This window comes from Alternaria infectoria (assembly GCF_024043175.1).
Source record: "Alternaria infectoria strain BMP 0036 chromosome Unknown scaffold_5, whole genome shotgun sequence".
In the NCBI taxonomy this organism is placed as follows: domain Eukaryota; kingdom Fungi; phylum Ascomycota; class Dothideomycetes; order Pleosporales; family Pleosporaceae; genus Alternaria; species Alternaria infectoria.
In genome coordinates this window covers 1,107,125-1,128,598 of record NW_026250694.1, presented here as the reverse complement: position 1 = coordinate 1,128,598, position 21,474 = coordinate 1,107,125, and the positions used below count along the sequence as shown (strand labels likewise).

Below are 21,474 nucleotides of genomic sequence, written 5' to 3'. Positions count from 1 at the left end.
ATCGCGATGCGCGAGTGGTCAGACTGAGTGATGTGTGCGGTCGCGCGTTGGACGTGTATGCGATCGTAATGGCGCTTTTCAGGACATAGCGGGGTCGTGGTTGTGGTCGTGAGCGAGCGTGTTTTCCTACTGTTGCGCCGACGACGCGATGCGCGTCGCGCTTTCCCGCCAAGATACGCTAACCCAATTGCATCAACGAGCAGCCACGTGACGCAATGGTGGAAATCTGCCGAGGTCGACAAATGCTGCGTATTAGCTACCTACTCTATCATGAATTCGCTCCCCTGAACGTGGATGCGAAAGGAGGACAGGGTAGGATGAATCAAGACATCCTCCCGACGCTGAATGCACAGCGTGGAACGTGTTGGACACTCCCGATGTCTATTCGAGCAGCTTCATTGCCTTTTTTCGATTGGCACCACAGTGCCTCAGGTGTCACCTCTCGCTGAGCATCGGATTGATGGTTTCATTTTCCAAAAGACATGCACCTTTCGAATAGACTGCACATAGCCAACGACGCGGGTAAATGCGGTGGTTACATCGTGAACATGGAATCCTTGGCTCGCAATCTCGTTCAAAAGAGTCGCTGTCGCTAGTAATAGTGCGAGCTTAACAGTGATATACATGGCATATGAAGTTCGAAGTTCTCGAGACCGCCACGTGATGATGAACACTAACGAAAGCTGTTTGTAGGGTGTAACACGTTATCAAAATACCATTAGGTGTGTCAAGCACGTCGGACCAAGCGCCCACGTTGTGCAAAGGTATCGTGGGGAGTCACAAGGTGACAGAGGCATGAGAGGTCCCAGCAAATAGCGCACATTGCAGCTTGTGACGGTGATGGCCACCTTGGCTTTTTGTTGGGCATTGCGTGAGTAACGATTTGAGTAATCGTCTAATTCGACTATCGGTTTGGTACAGAAGCCTCGATTTTCGAGTTTACAGCGATGCTGAGGTGTGTCATGTAGAGCTACCCACCGCAACGAATGGGATTACGCATTTTGGCTATCATCGTGGAGGGCCTGAATTGATCAAGATGTCCCTCCTATAGGTTGCGGTGCTGTTCAGCGAAGAGATCTAGGCAAAGACGTGAGCTCACTGTGAGCAAGCGGCGTCGAGATGCATGCCAACGAGTGAAAATGAGAGGATAGTGAAGGAAGCGGAATTTGATTGTGATTGGCACATGGAGCTAAGGCGCGATGATGCAAGGTGTGCAAGGTTGGGGCGGGGTCTGATCGGATTTCAAAGCAAAAAGATGGGATTTCGCAATTTTCCCATGTTGGGCAGCCAACTTTTCGATGCGCCACTCTGCAACCCTGTCTGTAGGACCGGGCGGCGAAACTCGTCTGGGCCAACAGGCTTACACTTTGTGATCGACAGAATACATGGGTTGTGGAGCATCGTGGCCTGCCGTTATCGTGCGCTACGGTCTGGGCTGGTTCCAGCTGTCTACTGCTGTGCCCTAGTACACACTAGCACCGTTGCGGGAGCATTTGCGTTGGAGGCGACAATGGTGACGACTGCACCTTGGAACAGATGAGCAACGGCAGATGTACAAGCAGTACTCGTACTCGGAGACAGCTATCGTCGAATGTAGATGTGATGGAGCAGGATGCAGAGCCGTCGGTGATTGGGTGGGATCATGGTTCCAGGTGATTGCCATGAACGGTCCCATGTGGAGCTATAGCGTGACGGTTGGCCCAGCTCTCAGCCCGGACGTGTTCCGCGGAGCGAGCCGTTACAACGTCATAGGCCTCGCTCCACTCTCGCATGGCGGAGACCGCTCGGAGTAGCGCAAACGAGGTTCGCAGCAGCTGGCAGCGTAATCCAAGGCGGCGAAAGCTGTCTACCATTGTGACGAGCTAGGTACCTGGTCAGTAGCTTGGGCTGAGAAAACTGGGATGGCTAGGCCAGTGGACTGTCCCGTTTTGGTCATGGCGGAACTGCAAAAGCGCATGCTGTAGAGACGCAAATTCGGACGGGCGCGGCAGGCCATCGCGATCGAGCATAACAGGCGCTAGAGGCCGAGATTCTCGAGCTGGGCGCGGGCTAGGTAGCGATTGCCTCTTCATCGTCGATCGGGAAGGCGCACTACGTAACGCACAGCAGAACCCACCAATCGCACGGTCCCCACGCCTGCCCCTGCTCGTTTGAATCGCTTTCCTCAATTCCGCATGCTGCCAAAGCCCCCATTGTTTGAAATCCCATGCCAGGCGATCTTCTTCCCTCACAACTGCCCTGGCCCGCTGCTTCTTGCCTTCATCACATAAACTCTGCCGGACCCTCCTGCCCATATAAGGAACCGCCCGCCTCAGGCCTGCGCACCATTCCTTCCGTGCCCCCACCACACCAACAACAAACAACGTCGTCCACCATGACAGCAATCCAACAGCAACCACAGTTTGAGTGGGCTGGCGACGCTTTCACAGCCATGAACAGCCTCAATGGCCCCTCCCAGCAGGACAAGTGGGCAAACGCCTTCAGCAATCCCACCTCAATGCCTCCCCAGCAAGCCTTCTCCATTCCACCCTCGCTGCTTACACATGCCACCATGGAGCGCTACGGCCAAGTCACCCCGCCTGAGGAGCCCTCACCAGCACACGCCCCTCGGGACGCTCGGAACGAGCGCGAGACGTCCATTCCTGTCGAGCAACTCCGCAACGAGACTGTCTTTTGGCCCAAGCAGGAAGCCTCTCCTCAGATGCCGCCTGCAAAACGACGACGCACCAGCCGCCAGGACTCGGCCAATCAAGACGCGGTTGCCGCTTCTCTGCCTAGCGTCCCCGTTGTGCAACAACAGGATAACGCCGACGGCAACCCTCAGCCGCCGAAGCGCAAGCGGGGCAGGCCCAAGTCGCAGCCACAGATGGTCGAGGCCTACACTGCAGACGGTTACCCTTTCCAAGTGTCGTCCGCTCGCCAGACGCACCTCGAGAAGAACCGTGTAGCTGCCCACAAGTGCAGGCAGCGCAAGAAGGAGTACATCGGCAGCCTCGAGGGACGCGCTCGCGAATTCTCTGCAAAGAACAAGATGCTTAAGGAGAATGTTGCGCTTTTACGCGAAGAAGTCCTCGACCTGAAGAACGAAGTTTTACGCCACGCTGGCTGCGGCTTCTGGGCTGTCGACGAGTATCTAGCGCGGTGCGCCGGCGGCCTTCTCGGCATGGACGCCCCTGCACCTGGTATGCCTGGCCACCACGCAACACCACGACATAGCCACAGCAACCAGAGCCCCCATATGCAGAACTCCAATATGCAGAGCCCTGGATTCTCCAACCAACACGCACGACAGCAGAGCATGGTTTCCATGAGCTCCGTCGATGTCGACGATTTCCATGGGCTCGAGCTCCTCAAGGACTTTACCGACGAAGACATGGACGACTTGGAGGCTTAGGAAGCCAACTTGCACATTCTCGCTACCGAGGCTTTCCAGTATTGATGCATTTGACATCGCTCTGCCTTGATCTTTGATATGCAATGTGGGCTGCTGGCTTGTCACTGTTCCTCACTTCTTCCAACGATTTCACGATACCCCTGGGCTTTGCCTTTCTCTGAGCAACCAAAAGCTTCTCTTCTTTTTCTACATTGCTACAATGACCAGCTTGCCTGATATTGCCTGCTTCAGTGGCCACGATCCCGACGACATGGCGTTTGAGCGGTTGATGGGATTGGTGTCCCATCGCGTACGAGTGTACTGCATAGATTCTACAAAGTATAAAAATGGAAAGGCGATTACTGCATATCTTCCTCAGGTAGTCAGGTAGTCATTTCGATATGAATGAGTATATCCAGCAACACAATGACCTGTCCCCAGTGATCCACCGTACTCTCATTCCGTTCAGCTCAATCGATCCAGGTTCCGCTAACGCGGACCCTGCTACTCCACGGACTGTCGTTGGGATCGCGTCTCGCTTACCAACTTTTGTCTAGCAATCTCCACATCCTGTCACACGTCAAGTCAGCCCCAGACGGGTATCACACAGCATGCGATACTCTCATTGGCTCACGGAAAGATTGCTTGGATTGAAGCTATCTTGGTCCCGAGGTATAGGACAACTGTTTAACACCCGCGAAATTCAACAGTTCGCATGCCAACATAGCGTCTCTGCCGGCCATCACGATTGATACGAATAGCCTACCAAATGACAATTCGGTCCTTCTCAACGGCGCCGTCTTCCCCGCCGTAGGACTATCCAGAAACAGACATACAAGCAGCTAGCATAGCAACGATGCGCTTCCAGCTGCCCATTGCAGGTACGCGGTGGGCCCACTCGCTACTCTGGCCCCATCAGTGACGTTCGAAGCCGAGCACGCCAGATCTTCAGCTCGCGTAGAGTTTTGATGGTTTACCACACCTGGGATGCTATGATGTGCTGAGCCATGAGCCGTGTGCCATACTCGCCAGGGAATAAGACCCACTGCTGCAGATGTCGTTCGGAGCAGAGCACCTGAGTGGGATAGGACAGGTGTGTGCAGAGATAGGCAAGTCTGCATGCCTTCGTACGCGTATCCGCAGTAGCATTCCCGGAAATTGCCTACGTAATTTTACATAGCAGGAATGATTATGCATATTATGAGCGGCATGAAGAAGCTCCAACATTCTTGCTTCGCGAGCTTCACAAGTTTTCTGTACCTTCATTAGCTACGGACGAGTTTGCCTATCGCGTAGCATACGACACCCTGTTCATGCGAGGTGAAGATCCGGGTTCCTCCATTCTCTCTCCCCCCGGTTAGCGTACTCAGAATTCCGCATCTTTCACCCTTGACACCGTCGTCTCCAGCTGACGACGGGGTCCCGTTATTGCGTCATATCAGCCGATTTTACCACGCACCCCGTGGAAGGGAAAAATCGAACACTTACTTAAGGCTTACAACCTTGCAACATTACAATAATAGCCTTTTAAAACATTATAAAAATATAGAGAGAACTTACTCTATATAAAATTCTAAGGCGGGGCTTCTTAATAAAATTTAAGGCTTCTTGTTGCGTTGTGCAGCGTGTTTTAATAATTTAAGCCACTTCTTAGCGTATCGATATTCCTTTCCACGGGGTGCACGCCTAAGTTGCATTGCTGCTTCCCGCTCACAGCAGGGATCCGAGTCTTGGCCAATAAAGGGAGTAGTAGACTGACGGAAGATTTTGCCGTGAAGACGCCTCGCTTGGCTAGTATACGTGAGGGATTGTGAAGTAATGGGACGGGACAGGATACTGCAGATAAGCGAATCGAAGTAGATTCCTCCTTCGATCATTTCTTGGGAGGCAGGGAGTATGAGCCTGTGTCGTAAGCCTCATTGCGAAGCCATTACTTGACGTCTCCGTGACCCCGCACGACGACAACGCAATTCTCTGCTCGACAGTGACGACCTTGCATTGACTGCCCCTTGTCATACTTCAGTAAGCATGTCTGTCACTTTACATGTGTACGCGAAGTCCGTCGATCGTCTACAAAAGGCAACCCATCTCCCATTGGTCAGGGAGCACTTTTCCGGCGCGACCTCGGACAGACCGTCCAGGGCCTCCACTATCCCATCACGTGTCCGAAGTAAGCCTTGGGCTTCAGTGTTTCTCAACCATGGGAACTCAGAAAAATCTCAACTCAACAACCAAAGTACACCATCGTAGTCATGTGCTGCTCTGGTGCCTGGAAGGGATGGGTGAATAAAATCTTCGCACTTGTCCACTATCCCACGAGGCATGCAGCGCAGGCAAGAAATCTCAATTCGGTTCTTCTTACGTATATTCGCCTCCGCAACAGGAATCTCGCATGGAAGTATCTCGGTAGATAGCAGATGAAGATGAGCACCGACACACCGAGTGGGGATACATAACGTCATAAGGCTGAAGGGACCCCACACAACACCAGATCCTTCTCTGCCTCCAAGCAAGGAAGGGGAGGCGACTTTCACCGTTGAATACCAATCTCACAGTTCTCTGGGGAAAGCGCCAACGGGCTGCGCGGTGGCGAAACGGTCGGTACGTGGTTACTTGTTCTGGAATGGAACGTTGGAACGATTCGAAGCGGGCTCTTGGGCCGTGGGCAATAGGGTCAAGACACTACGTGGTGCGGGTGCTGTACCCGTACCATCTAATTTCTCTGAACAAGTTCTGCTCTGATTGTAACCGGTGGATCTACTGACATCGTGTGCTTTCACGTCAACCCGCATGGACAAAGTAAATTGCATTTCTTGCGCAAGCATTGTGATCCTGACTGTCTTGGAAGGTACCACTCTGTCTATACTGGTACTTCTTGACTTCTCTATACACTTGAATCTGTGAATCACCGCCAACGCATGCATCAGACACAAAAGGGGCTCTTGCCACTCTCACATCTGGTCCACATGCTGGCTATACACAAGTCTAGGCTCATGCTTCGAAATATGTAGGCTTACTCCATCTGACTTCTCTCTGTCTTTGCGCACATGCACACACACACCCACACATAAATTTTGCACCGCATATACAGTAGCGTTGGGAGCATCTAGACCACGACCGCCAGCAGTTCGGTATCGAGTAGCTCCTACCAGATAAAAGCAATGGTGCGTAAAGCAAAACGTCCAGATGGAGCAACTTGTTGGCAAAGTGTTGAAGGCAGTGGAACCTTTGCCCGGTGCGATACAGACGTGTCTCTGAAAATATCGGTCGTGGCTAGCGTGTCCAGGGGATGTTGCGGTACTTGTTTGACTCGTGGGGTGAGATTGAGTGTAGTAGAAGGTGACACTGGCGTCCACATAGATGGGCATGATTGAATGAGATGTCGTTCGTACGGGATGGTTGCTTTCGTGACATGTATAGAATCTACTGGGTCAAAGGCGTCTTGAAAACTAGCGCGACATGGTCGTCACCAGCCGTGACGACTGTCTCGCCATCTCCTTGTACAAAGGCCATGATACCTCCTCCTTCACCACCTCCCCGGTGTCCCTTCCACTCGCCTACAAGGCCCTTTCCAGCCGCAGCCGTTCCACCTCGTGCATCCCATCGCTTCAAAACACCGTCGTATCCCACACTGGTCAACAGCCAACCTCCTGGACCTTCCTTGGCGACGAAGTCGAGCTTAACGACAGCTTGTGGTGACTCGTCATCGGCGTGAGCGTCTTCTATCCGCCTTCGGACGGCGAATCGGTGTGCGGTGTCGAAGAGGGTGATGGAGCCGTCGACGTTGCCGGCGGCCATGAGGGTAAGTGGTGCAGAGGAGAAGCTCATGCACTCGACGTTGTCGCTTCCGGCTTGCAGACTTGCCAAGATCTGTCCGGCTTGACCAGCTGACGAAGCTCCGCCTTTGGCGCCAGCCTGCTTGCCTCCTCCAGCTTTGTTCTTTGCGCCTCCGCCGCTCGATGATGTAGATGCTTGCGCGGGCGCAGCGAGAGAAAGACGGGGGAGTCCGACGATGCGGATTTGACCTTCGGGGCCGCCGACTGCGACGAAAGCGCCCGATGGCGGGATGCCGACTGAGTATAGTCCGCCCTCAACGCGGAAGCGCTCGTCAAGGCCAGTCAGGCCAACAACGGCTTGCGAATCGGTGGTTGCGGTGAGACCTTGAGATGCGGCATCGCCAAACACGTCCCACACGTATAGACTCGAGTCTTCGGAGATGGTAGCGAGGAGCGAGCCGTCGGGCGACCATGTGCCGGCAGTGCAGGTCTCGGTGTGGAGGTAGTATGCTTGTAGGACCTGTAGCTCGTTGTTCTTCTCTGTGCTGATCTGGTACACCCATACTGAGCCATCGTTGGCTCCGAGCGCGACGACATTGGGGTGGTCGGGCGACGGGTTCGGGATGACCCAGTTGATCTCCTCGACCTCTTGTGCCTCTGCCAAATATTTCCACTTCTTGCCATCAGGAACGCCCTGCCATACGCGCAGCTTTCCGTCCAAGCCAGCTGTCGCGACGAATTGTCCCTTTGGCTGAGTGAATGTGATGGCGTTGACCGAGTCCTTGTGTCCGTCTAGTGTGAAGATGCTCTTCAGGCCCTCGCGCTCGGTGGGCTGTCCGTCGCTGCTCGGTTGCGCCGCTGCCGCTGGAGACGCGTCGATGATGTAGCCGACATCGTCGCCGCCTCCTGTCGCGATGATCTCGTGGTGTACGGGGTGTTGCGCTATGCAGAAGATGCTGTCCTTGTGCTCGTCGAAATGCGCGACCGAGTCGTTTTGGAGGTTGATCTCCATCTCCATCTCTTGGCGACCCTCGTCACCCTCGTCGTCCGAGTCCATGGGCACGTCGCCATCGTCCTCCACGATCTCTTCCGCCTCCTCGGCGTCTAGTGTGTTGTCGACATCATGTACGTCGATGTCGTCCTCGTCGTGCTGGGGTTGGTTGGGCGTCGGGTTTGTGATGGCCATTTTGTTGGCAATTTGATTATGTTCTTTTATTGTATGAGAGATATGGGTTCAAGACTGCGCGCACTGCTGATTGCGCAAAGTTATATGACGGGGCGCAGTATGTGCTTAGAAATGTAAAATTGCACCTTCTTCGAGTCACTTTTCTGATCCAAGACCCTGTCGGAGGGGCACAAACGCCGACCCCACCACGCCCTCACACGTCATTTGTCATCCATGTCTTTCGTGCCCAGGTGGTACGGGCTGCATTGAAAATCATAATCGCCTTAAGCAGATTGATACATATGCGAAAACGGTTCTGTGTGTGTGTTATGAAAAACATCGCCCCTGCACTCCATCATTGACCAGACCCTTTCTCTTCCAAAATCCAGCAGCTAGTCCACACGGACAGACATCTCATGCGACAATTTCCTCTCCGAGCCTTTCCAAAAGCCGAGCTAAACGCTCATCGACCTTTGCGGATGCTTTACGCATATCTGCGGCTTCCTGAAACAGTACCAACAGCTCTTTGCGGGTATCTTCGTCCTCTGTCCTGCTTTTGCGTCGCGCATTTCTGTTCGAGGGCTCGGGGGTAGCGTTCGGCCGTGTTACTCTCTCCACATCCGGCTCCGGAGGTGTAGATGTTAAGAAGACTTTGATCGCATCCGCAAGTACTTCCAGCCTGGGGGGTGTAGATGTTAAAAAGACTTTGATCGCATCCGCAAGTACTTCCAGCCTGGGCGGGCGAATGTCCATCCCGAGATTTTTTAGAACCCATTCGCGTTCGCTAACATAGCTTTGGTCTGCGATAACAGCTCGCGATGAAGCATATATGAGATAGCAAACGATCAATCCGACAATGTACGTGATGAAAACGGCACGGCTACCTATCACACCAGCTGGCTCATCAAGGTTTCGCGTCCAGACATATCCAAGGTACACTCCCAAACCTATGAGGAAAGCATTCAGAGAGAAGGATAGAAGCATGTTCGGGGCTGACATGTTCAACACCGCAGCGGCAGAAGGCATATGCGAGTGAGTCCCGGGTAGGATATTATGGTGACGAACTGATCTTGAGCCTCGAATCCATCTTTTCACTTGGTCAACTCCCAAGCAGCGCCCCAAGATGCGATATTGGCTTGTTGCGTAGTATACAGCCATGATGGACGAAACGAGGCTGAAGGTGAAGAAAGCTCTTGCAACCCAGTGTGCGCTACTCAGGTTTTCTAAAGAGAGTGCTGTGATCGCTACTTGAGCGAGAATTGTACTCTGTTGTCACTGTTTCAGTAAACTGATCTCGTGGATCTCGAAAGTGTAAACTTACGGCGACTGCAATGATATTACTCTCGTCCTGAGCCGATTTCTTGAAGTCCATAGCGTCGGAGTCTCTGGTGCTACCCAATATCTGGACTTGGATTCTCCATACCTCGCGACTTCCAAACACGCAAATTGCGCAACCAGATAGACCGTAATTCTGGACGAAGAACCCGGTGCTCCAGAAATTGTGACCAACTGCGCTCCATATCAGGATAGTGGCATCAAGAGCCACAGATATTGGAGAGATTACACTCATGTCTTTGGCGTACGGGACGGACTTCCAGGATACAGTTAGGAATGTCAATATTGGCTACCTATTCGAAATAGCCGATGACATGTAGTTGCAAAAGTCGGGCAAGGCTGAGGTGTATATGTGTATGCACGTAGATGGTCCGTGCGGGGCTGAGGTGTGCGTTTTGCTGGTGTCAGTCTCGGCAGAAGTAGGAGGTTACAGTTGAATAGAAGCAGGTAAACATTCAATGTGAAGAAAAGGATGTCATCGACTATGCATCACAGTAGAGTCAGGCATACACATAGCAGTCCGGTGTCTCTCATTATAGTGTTCTAGGGCTGTTAGACATATGAGGCAAGGCTTACAGCCTCGCCCGAGCCTCATCCTTAATAACAAGCCCAAATTTACCACTCTTCTCCTTGTCCCTTAACACTCTTCTCAGAATCTTGCCAGAAGGACTCTTTGGAATCTCATTGATGAACTCAACTTCCTTAACCCACTTGTACCTGACCTTCTTCTCCTTGACATACTCAATGATGTCTTTCCCAACCGCTGTACTCTTTTCCGTTCCGGGCTTCAACACAACGTACGCCTTCGGCAACTCGCCAGAATAATCATCCTTCACGCTCATCACTGCGACGTCTTCGACCTTCGGGTGGCCTAGAAGCAGATCTTCGAGTTCAGCTGGTGCGACACCGATGCCCTTTACTTTGATGAGTTCCTTGATACGGTCGGAGATGTGGATCATGCCCTCCTCGTCAATCGCACCGCGATCGCCGGTATGAAGGAAGCCATCGGCATCGAAAGTGTCGCGAGTAGCTTTCTCATTGTTGAGGTAGCCCATGACGACTTGTGGCCCACGAGCGAGAACTTCGCCATCCTCTCCAACGTCGCCTTCCGTGCCATCGTCTTTGATGATCTTGACTTCAGTCGAAGCTACGATCGCACCACCAGAGTGAGCGTACTTGTATGAGAACTTCGAAGGCGGGTGCGCAGTAATGCACGAACACGACTCCGTCATTCCATAGCCTTGTTTGAATCCGGTATTGGGGAACTTCTTCTGAAGCTGCTGGATGATCTCTTCCGAGAGTGGAGCGGCGCCTGACGAAAAGCGTGTGACATGACTGAGGTCGTACTTGTCGACCAATGGGTCGCGCACGAGTCTGATGAGAATCGGTGGTACCAGCAGCAGCTCACTAAGCTTGTATTCAACGATGACATCCAACATCTTTTCCATAGTAAACTGCGGAAGCATGACAACCTCCGCATTGAGCAGGACTGGCAGATGCATCTGATGGACTGTAGAGGTAGAGGTACGAAGTCAGTATATGTCTCACATGCACTTCGTACAGTCAGAACTTACCTAAACCGGTGATGTGGAACAGCGGAAGTACGGCCATGATCTTTTTCTGCGTTTCAGGCGTGATCTGCTGTACCTGAAGACATTGCGCTATGACGTTCTGGTGACTGATCATCACAGCCTTTGGCAATCCGGTCGTTCCAGAGGAGAAAGATAGAAAACCGCAGACGTCTTTGTTCTTCTTGCCGGGAGGTAGCTTGAATGCGGAGGTCTGCCCGGAGTCGCCATACGACTCTCCCATACGAATTAGATCCTGAACGGTGGTGTATCCAGGTAACTCGCCCTCCAGTAAGAACACGTTGGATTGCGGTAGTCCTGCAGCCTTTGCGCTCGCGGCTGCGATCTCCATACTACCGGGTGTAGTCATCAAGAACTTTGCGTCCGCGGTCTTCAGCGCGAATGTCATCTCTTCAACGTTGTATGCCGGACTGGCCCCGCTGATCTTCGCTCCTACGCGGAGTCCAGCAAACATCGCTACCGGGTACCAGACAGTATTTTGACTGAACAGCGCCACTGTCTCGCCTTCTTTGAGGCCATACTTCTTGACGAGCGCAGTGGATATATAGGTGGAGTATTTCTTCACATCAGCCCAGTTTACACGCTCCTTCGTGATCGCGTTTTGGAACCCAGCTAGTTCGTTCGGTGGGTATTTGTTGATGGGCGAGTAGGCGGAGTCGAAGAGCCAGTCCCAGTCCGTCAATTCGGTTGGTACTACAACGGTCAGCATCAATGACAATGCATTGGCATGGTAGATTCGACTTTTGACAACTTACGATCGATGGGCGGTTGCCTGGACTTGAAGATCACCATCTTAACGCAATTGACTCAGCAATGGATAGCAAACGACACGCGACTTATAACCGGATGAACTGATGCGAGGAAACCAGCGCTGTATAATCGTACTGAAAAGCGCAGTACAGAAGGTGACGGGTCAAGAAGCGAGTGACCATCAGATGGGCCGCCTCCATGCCTTCTAATAGGCGACTGCCACCATTCTTCCTCGGCGCGCTCATCTCCATCGGATTCGCACTGCTCGAGTCGATCGTGGAGCGGGGATAAGGTACAAGGCGGGGTTGAGCAGCTACCCTGTCATCCGGAAGCGGTTAAGATCGGCGCTCCTTCTGACGTTATTTCGGGTAACATCCGAGCCAGGGTGTAAGAGCCGCTTGCCACACACCAGATCATCTTGTTACGAGGTTTGAGTGGGACTTCAAAATCATTAGTAAACAGAATCCCGATATAAGGAGGCCCATACCCAGACAGCAACCGCGACTTCCAAGCCTCTCATCACCACTAGCCGAACCGATCTACCATCTCCACAACCGACATGTCCGACGCAGGAGATTTGCAACAAGACCCCGTCTTGAAAGTAGAAAGCAACAAAGACCTCAGAATCACCCTCATCGGCACCGGAACTATTGGCCTATCCTTCGCCGCCTTCCACCTATCCCACCTTCTCGGCCCTTCCCAACTCACCATCTACGATACTCGACCAGATGTCGACCAATACGTCGAAGAAAACCTACCAAAATTCTTCGCAGAAGAACCTGCTGCTGCTGCTATCTCCAACATTCGCATCGCCAAATCCCTCGAATCAGCTGTAGAAGACGCGCACATCATCCAAGAATCCGGTCCGGAGAATCTCGCCTTTAAGAAAGAGCTATGGGCGAACGTGGAGAAACATGCACCAGAGCACTCGCTTTTTTGGAGCAGCACATCTGGTATCCCAGCCTCGCAGCAGGCGCAAGATATGCAGGATAAGTCGAGGTTGTTGGTCGTGCATCCGTATAACCCGCCGCACATCATGCCGTTGCTGGAACTAGTGCCGTCGCCGGATACCTCGGAGGAAGTCATCAAACGGACGCAGGATTTTTGGACGGGTCGTGGGAGAGTACCGATACATATTAAGAAAGAGACGAATGGCTTCGTGGCGAATAGGCTGGCATTTGCGTTGTTGCGCGAAGCTATCCATCTTGTAGCCGAGGGGGTTGTTTCCGTGGAGGAATTGGATAGCATCGTAGAGAGCAGTATGGGGCCGCGGTGGGCAGTGGCCGGACCTTTCAAGAGCTATCATGCTGGTGGTGGACCGGCGGGGTTAGAAGGCTTCTTTAAGAATATTGGGGGTACGGTGCAAGATAGTTGGCAGGATGCGGGGAAGCCAAATGTTGGAGAGGGATGGGAAGAGAACATTTTCAAGCAATCGCAGGATGCGTACGGTACTGTGGATGTTGGTGAGCGCGATAGGTTGACGCGAAGAGTGTTGGAAGTGTTAAAGGAAGAGAGAAGCAAAGGCGCACAAGCCTCAGAGGATTGAATGCAACCAAGACTAAGCAACCAATGTATTGTTTGAAAGAGAGCTGAGATTCGACGACGTATTAGTACATCTAAACGATAAGGTACAAGCTGGTGATGACACTAGGTCCAATGAAGAGACCAAACCAAAACACAATGTTCCCCAACGTGTCTCTCCCCTTCATAAACTTCGTCTTGCTGAACGCTGCCAGCGGCAGCTGCGTCAACTGGAATGTAAACAGATATCCCCTGACCTTCTTAAACAAGCAGAACATGAGAACCTCATGCACAATAGCGCTAAGCAAGAAAGTGAAGAAAGTTGCCTGCATCTTTGATAGATGGAAGAATGAGATCGAGGAGTGATAGACATGTCGAAGCAGGAAGTTGTGGACCGGTCGGTTCCAGTCGCGAGCGTATTGATCGAAGGATACAGAGTTCCACCACGCGCCGTAGAAACCACGGTCGGCAAAACGCGTGACTTCTGCCAATACGTTGAGGAGACATTCCCATATGACGTACCAGCTGAGAAGCTGTTCGAGGAGAAGGGGGAAGAGCATATCGGATACTATAAAGGGAGACGATTAGCGGTTTATTCAACGGTCTCATAGTGATGTAGCACTTACCAACCCATGGAAACTCTTTCCATCGCTCATCGAGCGACATGCCAGCCTCTTTGTGTCGCATAGTCTCTACGACTACTGGGTAGATGTATGCTTGCGAGATGATGATCATAATCCAGATGACTCCCAGGGTGGCCGCTGACTTTTCCGCTACATACCACCAGTTGATGCGTTCCTGCCTGGGGTACTCTAGATCGTAGACGAGTGTGGGAAGGCACGCCCACTCTACAAAGTTGTAGAACGTTAAGTTGTTCGGGTAGACGTTATCAGTGGTAGTGCACTTTCCACGAAGCTCTTCATCAAGAATCGTAATCTCGGTGTTGAGCACGCGTCGAAAGGCTTCAATCTGTTCCGAATCCAGCGGGTTCCCGGTTTCAATAGCTTTGCCGATAGATGCAATCTCAGACTCTTCCTTTGATAAATTGGTAGAGTACTTTGGCCCAATGCTTCCCCGACGCGTCAACTGGCCTTGGTCAGATTTCTCAAGACCGGAAGCAGTTAGCGCCTCAGTCGGGGGATCTGTTTGGGTCGGGCCCTCATGCGCTTTGATATCATCGAGTTGACGTAGTTTCTCACGGAGCAGATTGCGTCGTCGATATACTCGCGATACTATTGATAGTCAGCTCAGGTCTCTTGTTTCAGTGCGGATCACATACAATAGCCGTTGTAGAAGGAGTAAGCATGCTGCTTCATCAGCAACACGAAGACGTGGAGAACGATGAAGACTGTATGAGTCCAAGGCCAGTCTCGCCAGAAAGTAACCCAGATGATGGTGCAAGTGAAGAAAGTCTGCCACAAAGACTGTATGAGCCAGCCTGAACCGTTCCAAGTCAGATAGTCGTTGACAATGGCCTTGTGCAGGAAGAAGCCAAAGCTGGTGGCTACACACATTGCGACATCGGTCGTCAACATGACGAACAAGTCTTTGTCGATCATCAAGTGCAGAATCTCTGCATCCCCAAATACGGAGCCTTTCGTCCTGTAGTTGCCTGCTGCTATTCGCGCGAGTAGCAAAGCCATCGCGATCCAGAAGAGTGTGAAGAATCCATGGAACGGGGAGTGCGCAGCGGACGCGTTTTGGCGGTCGAACGTGGTGAACTGTTGTGTGAAGACAAGATCGCGGGGTTTCCCCTTCGCCTTTCCATTGAGTTTCTCAGCCTCTCGCCGCAGACCTGACTGAAGAACCTCTTGGAAGACAGGATCTTTAGCAGTGAATGTGTACTCGCCCTTCTTTCCCGATTGCTCTAAAACGACCTGGATGCTCTTCCTACGGCCTCCGGGTTTCTCGACCACCTGCGTTTCTGAACCACTGTCATCGGACGGTATCGCTGTCGTACTTCTACTTCGCGAGTCTGCTGCCTGCTCATCGTTTTGGGGACTCAAAGTTGTTGCGCCGTCCACATCCAGTGTTTCCGATGCTGCGTTGGCTGTCCACGTGTCGTGACTACCGAGCGCGGGTCGCGTCGACAGTCCCTGCAATACGTGTGCCATTGCTGACTTCTTGGGCACCAACGGTGTAAATTAGGATTTTTGACTCTGCGGCTTCCTTTCTGTGTCGTCTTCAATAGTTTGCGGTTTGGAGATGGATACGCGGCAGTCTGAGGATATATACCGGATGTCCGTGGCTGGTAGAGAGAGTTGTGGCGTGGGTCCCTTGTAACGGAATCATCGGAACAGGTGGATGTTACGAGCTCACGGCGAGATGTAAGACGACGGCCGAGCTGTGATAAGATAAATCAGAGCAGCTGACCGCCTATCCTCTGAAAGAACAGATGCGCGTGAATGAGACGCGCAGGGAAATGGTCGAGGCGACGAACATGATGTAATGCCGCGCCCTGCATCGCGGAAACTGATCCGTAGCTGCACTAGCCACGTCACGTGAAGCTCCAGCCACTCGCAAGGCTAAATTGCCCGGGCGATCACCTGGGCACCTTTGGGCGGCCGTCCTGTCATGCCGTGCGTTCCACTTTGCGACGCGACACTCTCTTGAGCCGCTTGCAGAGCCGGACTACCCGCAGACCACTGCTATTTGAGGCACAGCCCTGTCTTTTTTTTGGTTAGAGTCGGCAACAGCGTTGATCCCGACGTAACCCGCAACCAGCCTCCCCGTCTCATTTCAACATACTGCGGACATGACTTCCTACGAGAAACCGAAGCCAGTATACTTTTCTTTTCAAATGCACTGCGCTCGGGGTTTGCCAGACACTATGTCTACGCGCTGGGGCTTTGACACCCCGGCTCTAAGGCGTCCACAGGATCTCGCGCACTCTCGCTTCCATCCTTCTGGCACAGTAAGGCGCCCGACAAACGCTTTGAGAGGCTTAGCGACGCTTCAGTTGCCCCTGACTTAATCCCAAAAACGGGAAAAACGGGAAGGCTGCAGGCTGTGAGAAGGCGGAGCACCAATGCAGCATGCAGTTGTTATTGCTGAAATACTCTTGAGGTCGCCGCGAACCGTGTCTCGCGTCTTACCGTCAGTCGAACGCCAACTCACCTCACATTGACTTCGGAAATCCAACTTAGGGACTTGATCAGCACCAACACCCTTTCGCCATGGCACCCAGACGCAGCGGCGGCGGCGGCACCGGATATAGCAATGCTTCATGCCCCGACGCCTTCAATACACCGTACAGTCAAGCCGCGCTTGCATTTGTGGTGCTGTTCCTGGTTCTGTACACGGGAATTTTCATATCAACGTTCTTTATCCGCAAGAAGAGCGGTGCCGGAAAGAAGTTGATTGGTGTACCTTTCGTTGTAGCCCTATTCCTCCAAGTAATGTAAGGACAAAGTGCATTTCGCAGGCTTTACAAGTGCTAACATGCTCCAGCACGCGTATTTTAGGTCTCGTAAGCCAAGTCATGTCACAGTGCGACAACATCAACTACATTGATTATTGGAATATCAATGTTGCCTCCGCCATCATGAGCGGTTTGGCCAATGCTGCGCTGCTGTTCGTGTTTGTCTACGTCCTGAACTCCATGCTGCACAAGCAATTTGGGAACATGTCATCTGGTTCCAAGACCGTACTTCTGATTACTATTGGCGTTGCGTTTGCTGTCATCCTAGCAGACGTCAGCATGTTTGCCTACGTCGCATTGGCGGACAACTCCTTGGACTCCAACTGGGACTTTGCGTTACTAGTTTCAAATGGTCTCGATCTTGCCTACGACATCGTATGGATGATCGTTGTTATTATTTCGGCGGCTATGTCTCTGTCAAACGTTTCGGCATTGAGATCAAGACGCTTACCCGGAGGTGTAAGTCCATGGCAGCTACTATCTACTGGTACAATTGCTAACAGCCCCAGGACCTCTTCGGCTGGGTTACCGCCCTCTATGTTACCCTATTGGTGAACGCATCATTGGGGGTAATCTACTCATCCAGTATCTACTGGCCCGTAACACCTTCTCTTGGCGCATCGCTGGCCTTGTCTTACATCATGGGCTTAGTCAAATGTTTGGCTTTTATAACGCTGCTGGGCATCGCCAAACACGTCTCCTGGAACCAGACGATCGAGAAGACCGAACAAACTTATGCGCCCGTTACGCAGCAGCAGGTCACGTACGGCTATGGCAATGGGCAACAGGATTACTACCAGCAGACACCCGAACTTGTACATGTCAAGTAGGTGGAGGGTAGCTGAGGGCGCTCGATGAAGTCACACGCCATTCCTACGTTTTTTCTTGCATTACCACGCTGTTTCGCTATATACCCAGAGCCTAGCTTCAGAACATGATGTTTATACCATTCACATTCTGCATGATGCGCCAGACTGACCTTACTCTTTCATAATTCCTGCACTGTATGGTCTCCCAACTCTTCTGCTTGTTCATCCTGCAGCCGGTGTATTATTGTGCGAAGCTCAGCCGCGATAAAACCGAAGAGAGCTGCTTGCCCATTCATTCTTTGGTGCACGTGTCATTGTCAAGGTATAATTTGTGGAAATGAAGAGGAGTTCGTCTTTTTCTTCAGTCGACCGGTGTGAGATAGTGATTCGATGCGGAGGCGCGGAACTGAGGAATCGAAACAGGCAGGCACACCTGAGGGCCACATGCACCTGCACAGGACCCAAGCACTACGTAGGACACATATCATGTCTGTACGCGAAACAATTGTCGCATATCTTTGCCTGCATTGCTCACAGCGCTGTACAGCATCGCATGTGCGACGGCATCCTCATTTGCTCTAATTCCCATGGCAAGGTGTTCACAGCATGCGGCTGCGCCTCAGCCGCAGCGGGTCATGCAGGCACTCAGCCTTCGCAAGAAGGCTGCTTTCCCATTCAATCCGCCCTTATCTTCGCGCTCAATCCTAGCACCATTGCAATGCGACACTTTGGAAAGGACAAGTAATGCGCACGCAGCAAGTATCCTACGATGGCCGAAGTCATAGGCCTCGCAGCTAGCATCATCCAGATCGCGGGGGCTGGTGCCAAGCTCAGCGTCGCGTTGTACAACTTCACGAACTCAGCCGCGCGGGCAGACCAAGACGTCAAGGACATTGCCGATGATGTAGAGCTCACATCAAATGCGCTCGAAAGCGTAGGCAGGGTGTTTGAGTCCGAAGAGGCCGGATCCATCGTGTCGAAGAAGGCTATCCAGGACGCTAACAACATCATCAAAAAGTGCCAAAGCGTCTTCGACGAAGTGTCAGAGATAGTAGAGAAGAGGAGAAAGACTGCAAAGGATGGAAAGAAAAGCTTGAGCGTGATGGGTAAGCTGGCCTGGCCGATGAAGGAACAGCGGGTCGAATTGAACCGAAGGAGACTTGAGAGTTTGAAGAACAGCCTTGTGCTTTTGTTGCATGTCTTGCAATTAGCCCAAGGTCAGGCGCGAGGGTAAGCCGAGTTAATACACTACCATGCATAAAATGCAGCTGACAAAAGCCACAGAAAAATGGAAAAAGGTGTCTTGGATGAAGAGCGTGAGAAGATCCGCGAATTGCACCAGCGACAGCAGGACTCACTCAAAAGCCTGCAAGCTCTCGAAAACAGATTCTGTCATATCGCAATCAATGACGAAGAAACCCTTCGAGGATCAAGCGTCGCCTCTCGTGTCCCAACTTTGGAGCTTATGGCCAACGCTCCGGTTATGGAGCTGCCTCCGCTAGAGAAAGTCCCAAAGCTTCAGCCAAACACCATTACCATCGAACTCTCGACCACAAATGATTCGGACACTTCTGACAGCGACGCAACGATGTCAGGCGATGACAATGAAGAGCGGATCTCGACCGAAGAGCTGGCAAAAGCAGCGGACCATGTGAAGAAACTCTTAAAGCGCATCACAATGCTACAGAAGAGCTTCGATGTCGACAAGAAGAAACATCGAAAGCGACACGTGCACAAAATGTATCAACGCTTTTGTCGCAAATTTGAATCAGGTATCAAGCTTCCGTCAGCTGCCGACTTTGGAAAGGTTGCTCCATTCATCGATTTCGATATGAACGATAACTCGGGCAGTCTGGAGAATTTTGACTTTGATAGCTTTCTTCACGTCCCGGGTGAGAGCACGCATTTTCCATTGGATGATTTCTATTTCAGCCAAGGGCAGGGTGCAGTGCCTCAGCAGACACCCAATCTCGATGCCATATCGTCGGCGCAGAGCTCACAGCACCCGCCTCTTGTGTCACATAGATCTCTGGAAACGATCCCATCATTTGATGCGCAAACGCCCCATTATCCTCCAGCGCCGAGTGGAAGTGCAGCCTCAGACTTTCCGTTGGATCTGTCTGGTCAGCAACAACGACCTAGTCTTGGTCAAGGACAGTCAGCACTTGTTCAGCAGACTCCTGAAGCATTATCGCAGACGTGGGCGCAGTTTCAGAGGCAGGCGCAATCCATGGTTCAACAACAGGCTCAAGCGCAACCCATGGCTCAACAACAGGCTCAAGCGCAATCCATGGCTCAACAACAGGCTCAAGCACAGCACCAAAAAGCTCAAGCGCAGCACCAACAAGCTCAAGCGCAGCGCCATCAAGCTCATTGGCAGCACCAACAAGCTCATTCGCAAGCTGCAATGCAGCCAATGTCAGGAATGATTCAAAGCCCGCCTAGTCCTGCTATGCCCATGCTCAACAGGCCCATGCTATCACCAGTCTCTACTTCTAGTCCCTCTATGCCTATTTACAGCAGACCTGTGATTCCTGCGATATCTCAGTCGTCACAAAGCGGTGTCGAAAGCTCGCTGCATACCCAGTCTCCCATGTTGACCGCAGATTCGACACTCTTACCACAACCGCCAAGTCCTACCACTGTCCTGCGAGACTATCAATATCAGTTGATGTTCTTGTATTGTCGGAAAAGGAAAAGCAATCCACCCTCTGAACAGGGACAATATGGTAACAACCAATTGATGGCGGATAATTCGATGACAGAGAGTATACCTATGCAGTCTGAGAAGAGTGAGAGGCAAGATCCGCAATCAACTTTACAAGTCTACGGTTGGCCAGGCGTTCGCAAAAGAGCAAACACAAAGGAGGAGAAACGTGCACCAACCCCTGGACGCGCATTCACGGAACAGCAAAAGAGGAATGCGGTCCAACCATGCAACAACTGTCACAGCCTCAAACTCAAGGTAAAGTAAACCCACATCACCTCCGCATATCGTACTGATTGGCCGCAGTGCGATTATAATTATCCGTGTGGCAGCTGCATAACGCGGAACGTTGAGAAAGAGTATCTTTCAGAGAAAACCTGTCGCGGCATCAACATTGCCGAGCACGCTCAAGGGCTTCCTACCGTATTTGAGAACACTGGCCAACAGCTAGGCGTTCCTGTCCCACCCTCATCGAGCCTGTACACAACCTCTGGTAGCTCGTCAAGCAGCAAATCACACAAGAACCCGCCCGTTATTCACGATGGAGGTGGAAAGATTTACGACCCGAACATCTCCACGTCTGCGCCGGATGGGGGGGAATACGATACATCATCAGGATACGTAGAGCCCGAGGCCGAGGAGTCTTACCTCTCTAGAGCCAAAAGTCTCAAACCCAATGTAGGGAGAGTGGGCGACCAAAAGCGTTCGCGCAGCCCTTCCGACGTTAGAACAGGTCTCTCTTGGCCACCTCCAGCGGCCCTACGCTTCTCGACTGACGATGGAACGGAGCAGGACGCCGATCAGCGTTCACCGAGAAAAAGGCGACGTTTGGCAAAGGAAGAGAATGAGCAGTTTTCCAAGAACACTGCTGACATCATGTCAAAGCTAGAGGACGATGAGCAAATGACAGAGACTGGAAACATTTCGATCTCGGTGGACCGAGATATCGTCGATGTGTTGCTCGAAGAATGGACAGTACCAGTGTATTGACAGCTACATGCTCTTCAGTCTTATTTCAAGAGTGCGCA

At 52.1% G+C, this 21,474-nt stretch overlaps 8 protein-coding genes across 8 annotated transcripts; 5 read left to right on the top strand and 3 right to left on the bottom strand.

Annotated features, from left to right (window-relative positions):
* Positions 1-2,374: 2,374 nt before the first annotated feature.
* On the top strand, positions 2,375-3,394 carry J4E92_004030 (uncharacterized protein; the record flags this gene model as incomplete). The annotated part of the gene is made up of 1 exon (XM_051495423.1): positions 2,375-3,394. The coding sequence occupies one exon, from the start codon at positions 2,375-2,377 to the stop codon at positions 3,392-3,394; it is 1,020 nt and encodes a 339-aa protein (XP_051354442.1).
* Positions 3,395-6,796: 3,402 nt separating this feature from the next.
* J4E92_004029 (uncharacterized protein) lies at positions 6,797-8,335 on the bottom strand (the record flags this gene model as incomplete). Its single annotated transcript, XM_051495422.1, has 1 exon — positions 6,797-8,335. The coding sequence occupies one exon, from the start codon at positions 8,333-8,335 to the stop codon at positions 6,797-6,799; it is 1,539 nt and encodes a 512-aa protein (XP_051354441.1).
* A 1,886-nt stretch (positions 8,336-10,221) lies between these two features.
* J4E92_004028 (uncharacterized protein) lies at positions 10,222-12,030 on the bottom strand (the record flags this gene model as incomplete). The annotated part of the gene is made up of 3 exons (XM_051495421.1): positions 10,222-11,159; positions 11,224-11,931; positions 11,994-12,030. 3 exons carry the CDS (start codon positions 12,028-12,030, stop codon positions 10,222-10,224), a joined length of 1,683 nt encoding a protein of 560 aa, XP_051354440.1.
* Positions 12,031-12,547: 517 nt separating this feature from the next.
* J4E92_004027 (uncharacterized protein) lies at positions 12,548-13,534 on the top strand (the record flags this gene model as incomplete). Its single annotated transcript, XM_051495420.1, has 1 exon — positions 12,548-13,534. One exon carries the CDS (start codon positions 12,548-12,550, stop codon positions 13,532-13,534), a length of 987 nt encoding a protein of 328 aa, XP_051354439.1.
* Positions 13,535-13,604: 70 nt separating this feature from the next.
* Positions 13,605-15,623, bottom strand: J4E92_004026 (uncharacterized protein; the record flags this gene model as incomplete). The annotated part of the gene is made up of 3 exons (XM_051495419.1): positions 13,605-14,077; positions 14,136-14,741; positions 14,789-15,623. The coding sequence occupies 3 exons, from the start codon at positions 15,621-15,623 to the stop codon at positions 13,605-13,607; spliced, it is 1,914 nt and encodes a 637-aa protein (XP_051354438.1).
* A 1,062-nt stretch (positions 15,624-16,685) lies between these two features.
* J4E92_004025 (uncharacterized protein) lies at positions 16,686-17,760 on the top strand (the record flags this gene model as incomplete). Its single annotated transcript, XM_051495418.1, has 3 exons — positions 16,686-16,909; positions 16,960-17,389; positions 17,440-17,760. 3 exons carry the CDS (start codon positions 16,686-16,688, stop codon positions 17,758-17,760), a joined length of 975 nt encoding a protein of 324 aa, XP_051354437.1.
* Positions 17,761-18,508: 748 nt separating this feature from the next.
* On the top strand, positions 18,509-20,168 carry J4E92_004024 (uncharacterized protein; the record flags this gene model as incomplete). Its single annotated transcript, XM_051495417.1, has 3 exons — positions 18,509-18,845; positions 19,038-19,631; positions 19,765-20,168. 3 exons carry the CDS (start codon positions 18,509-18,511, stop codon positions 20,166-20,168), a joined length of 1,335 nt encoding a protein of 444 aa, XP_051354436.1.
* A 492-nt stretch (positions 20,169-20,660) lies between these two features.
* On the top strand, positions 20,661-21,436 carry J4E92_004023 (uncharacterized protein; the record flags this gene model as incomplete). Its single annotated transcript, XM_051495416.1, has 2 exons — positions 20,661-20,665; positions 20,779-21,436. The coding sequence occupies 2 exons, from the start codon at positions 20,661-20,663 to the stop codon at positions 21,434-21,436; spliced, it is 663 nt and encodes a 220-aa protein (XP_051354435.1).
* Between the last annotated feature and the right edge of the window lie 38 nt (positions 21,437-21,474).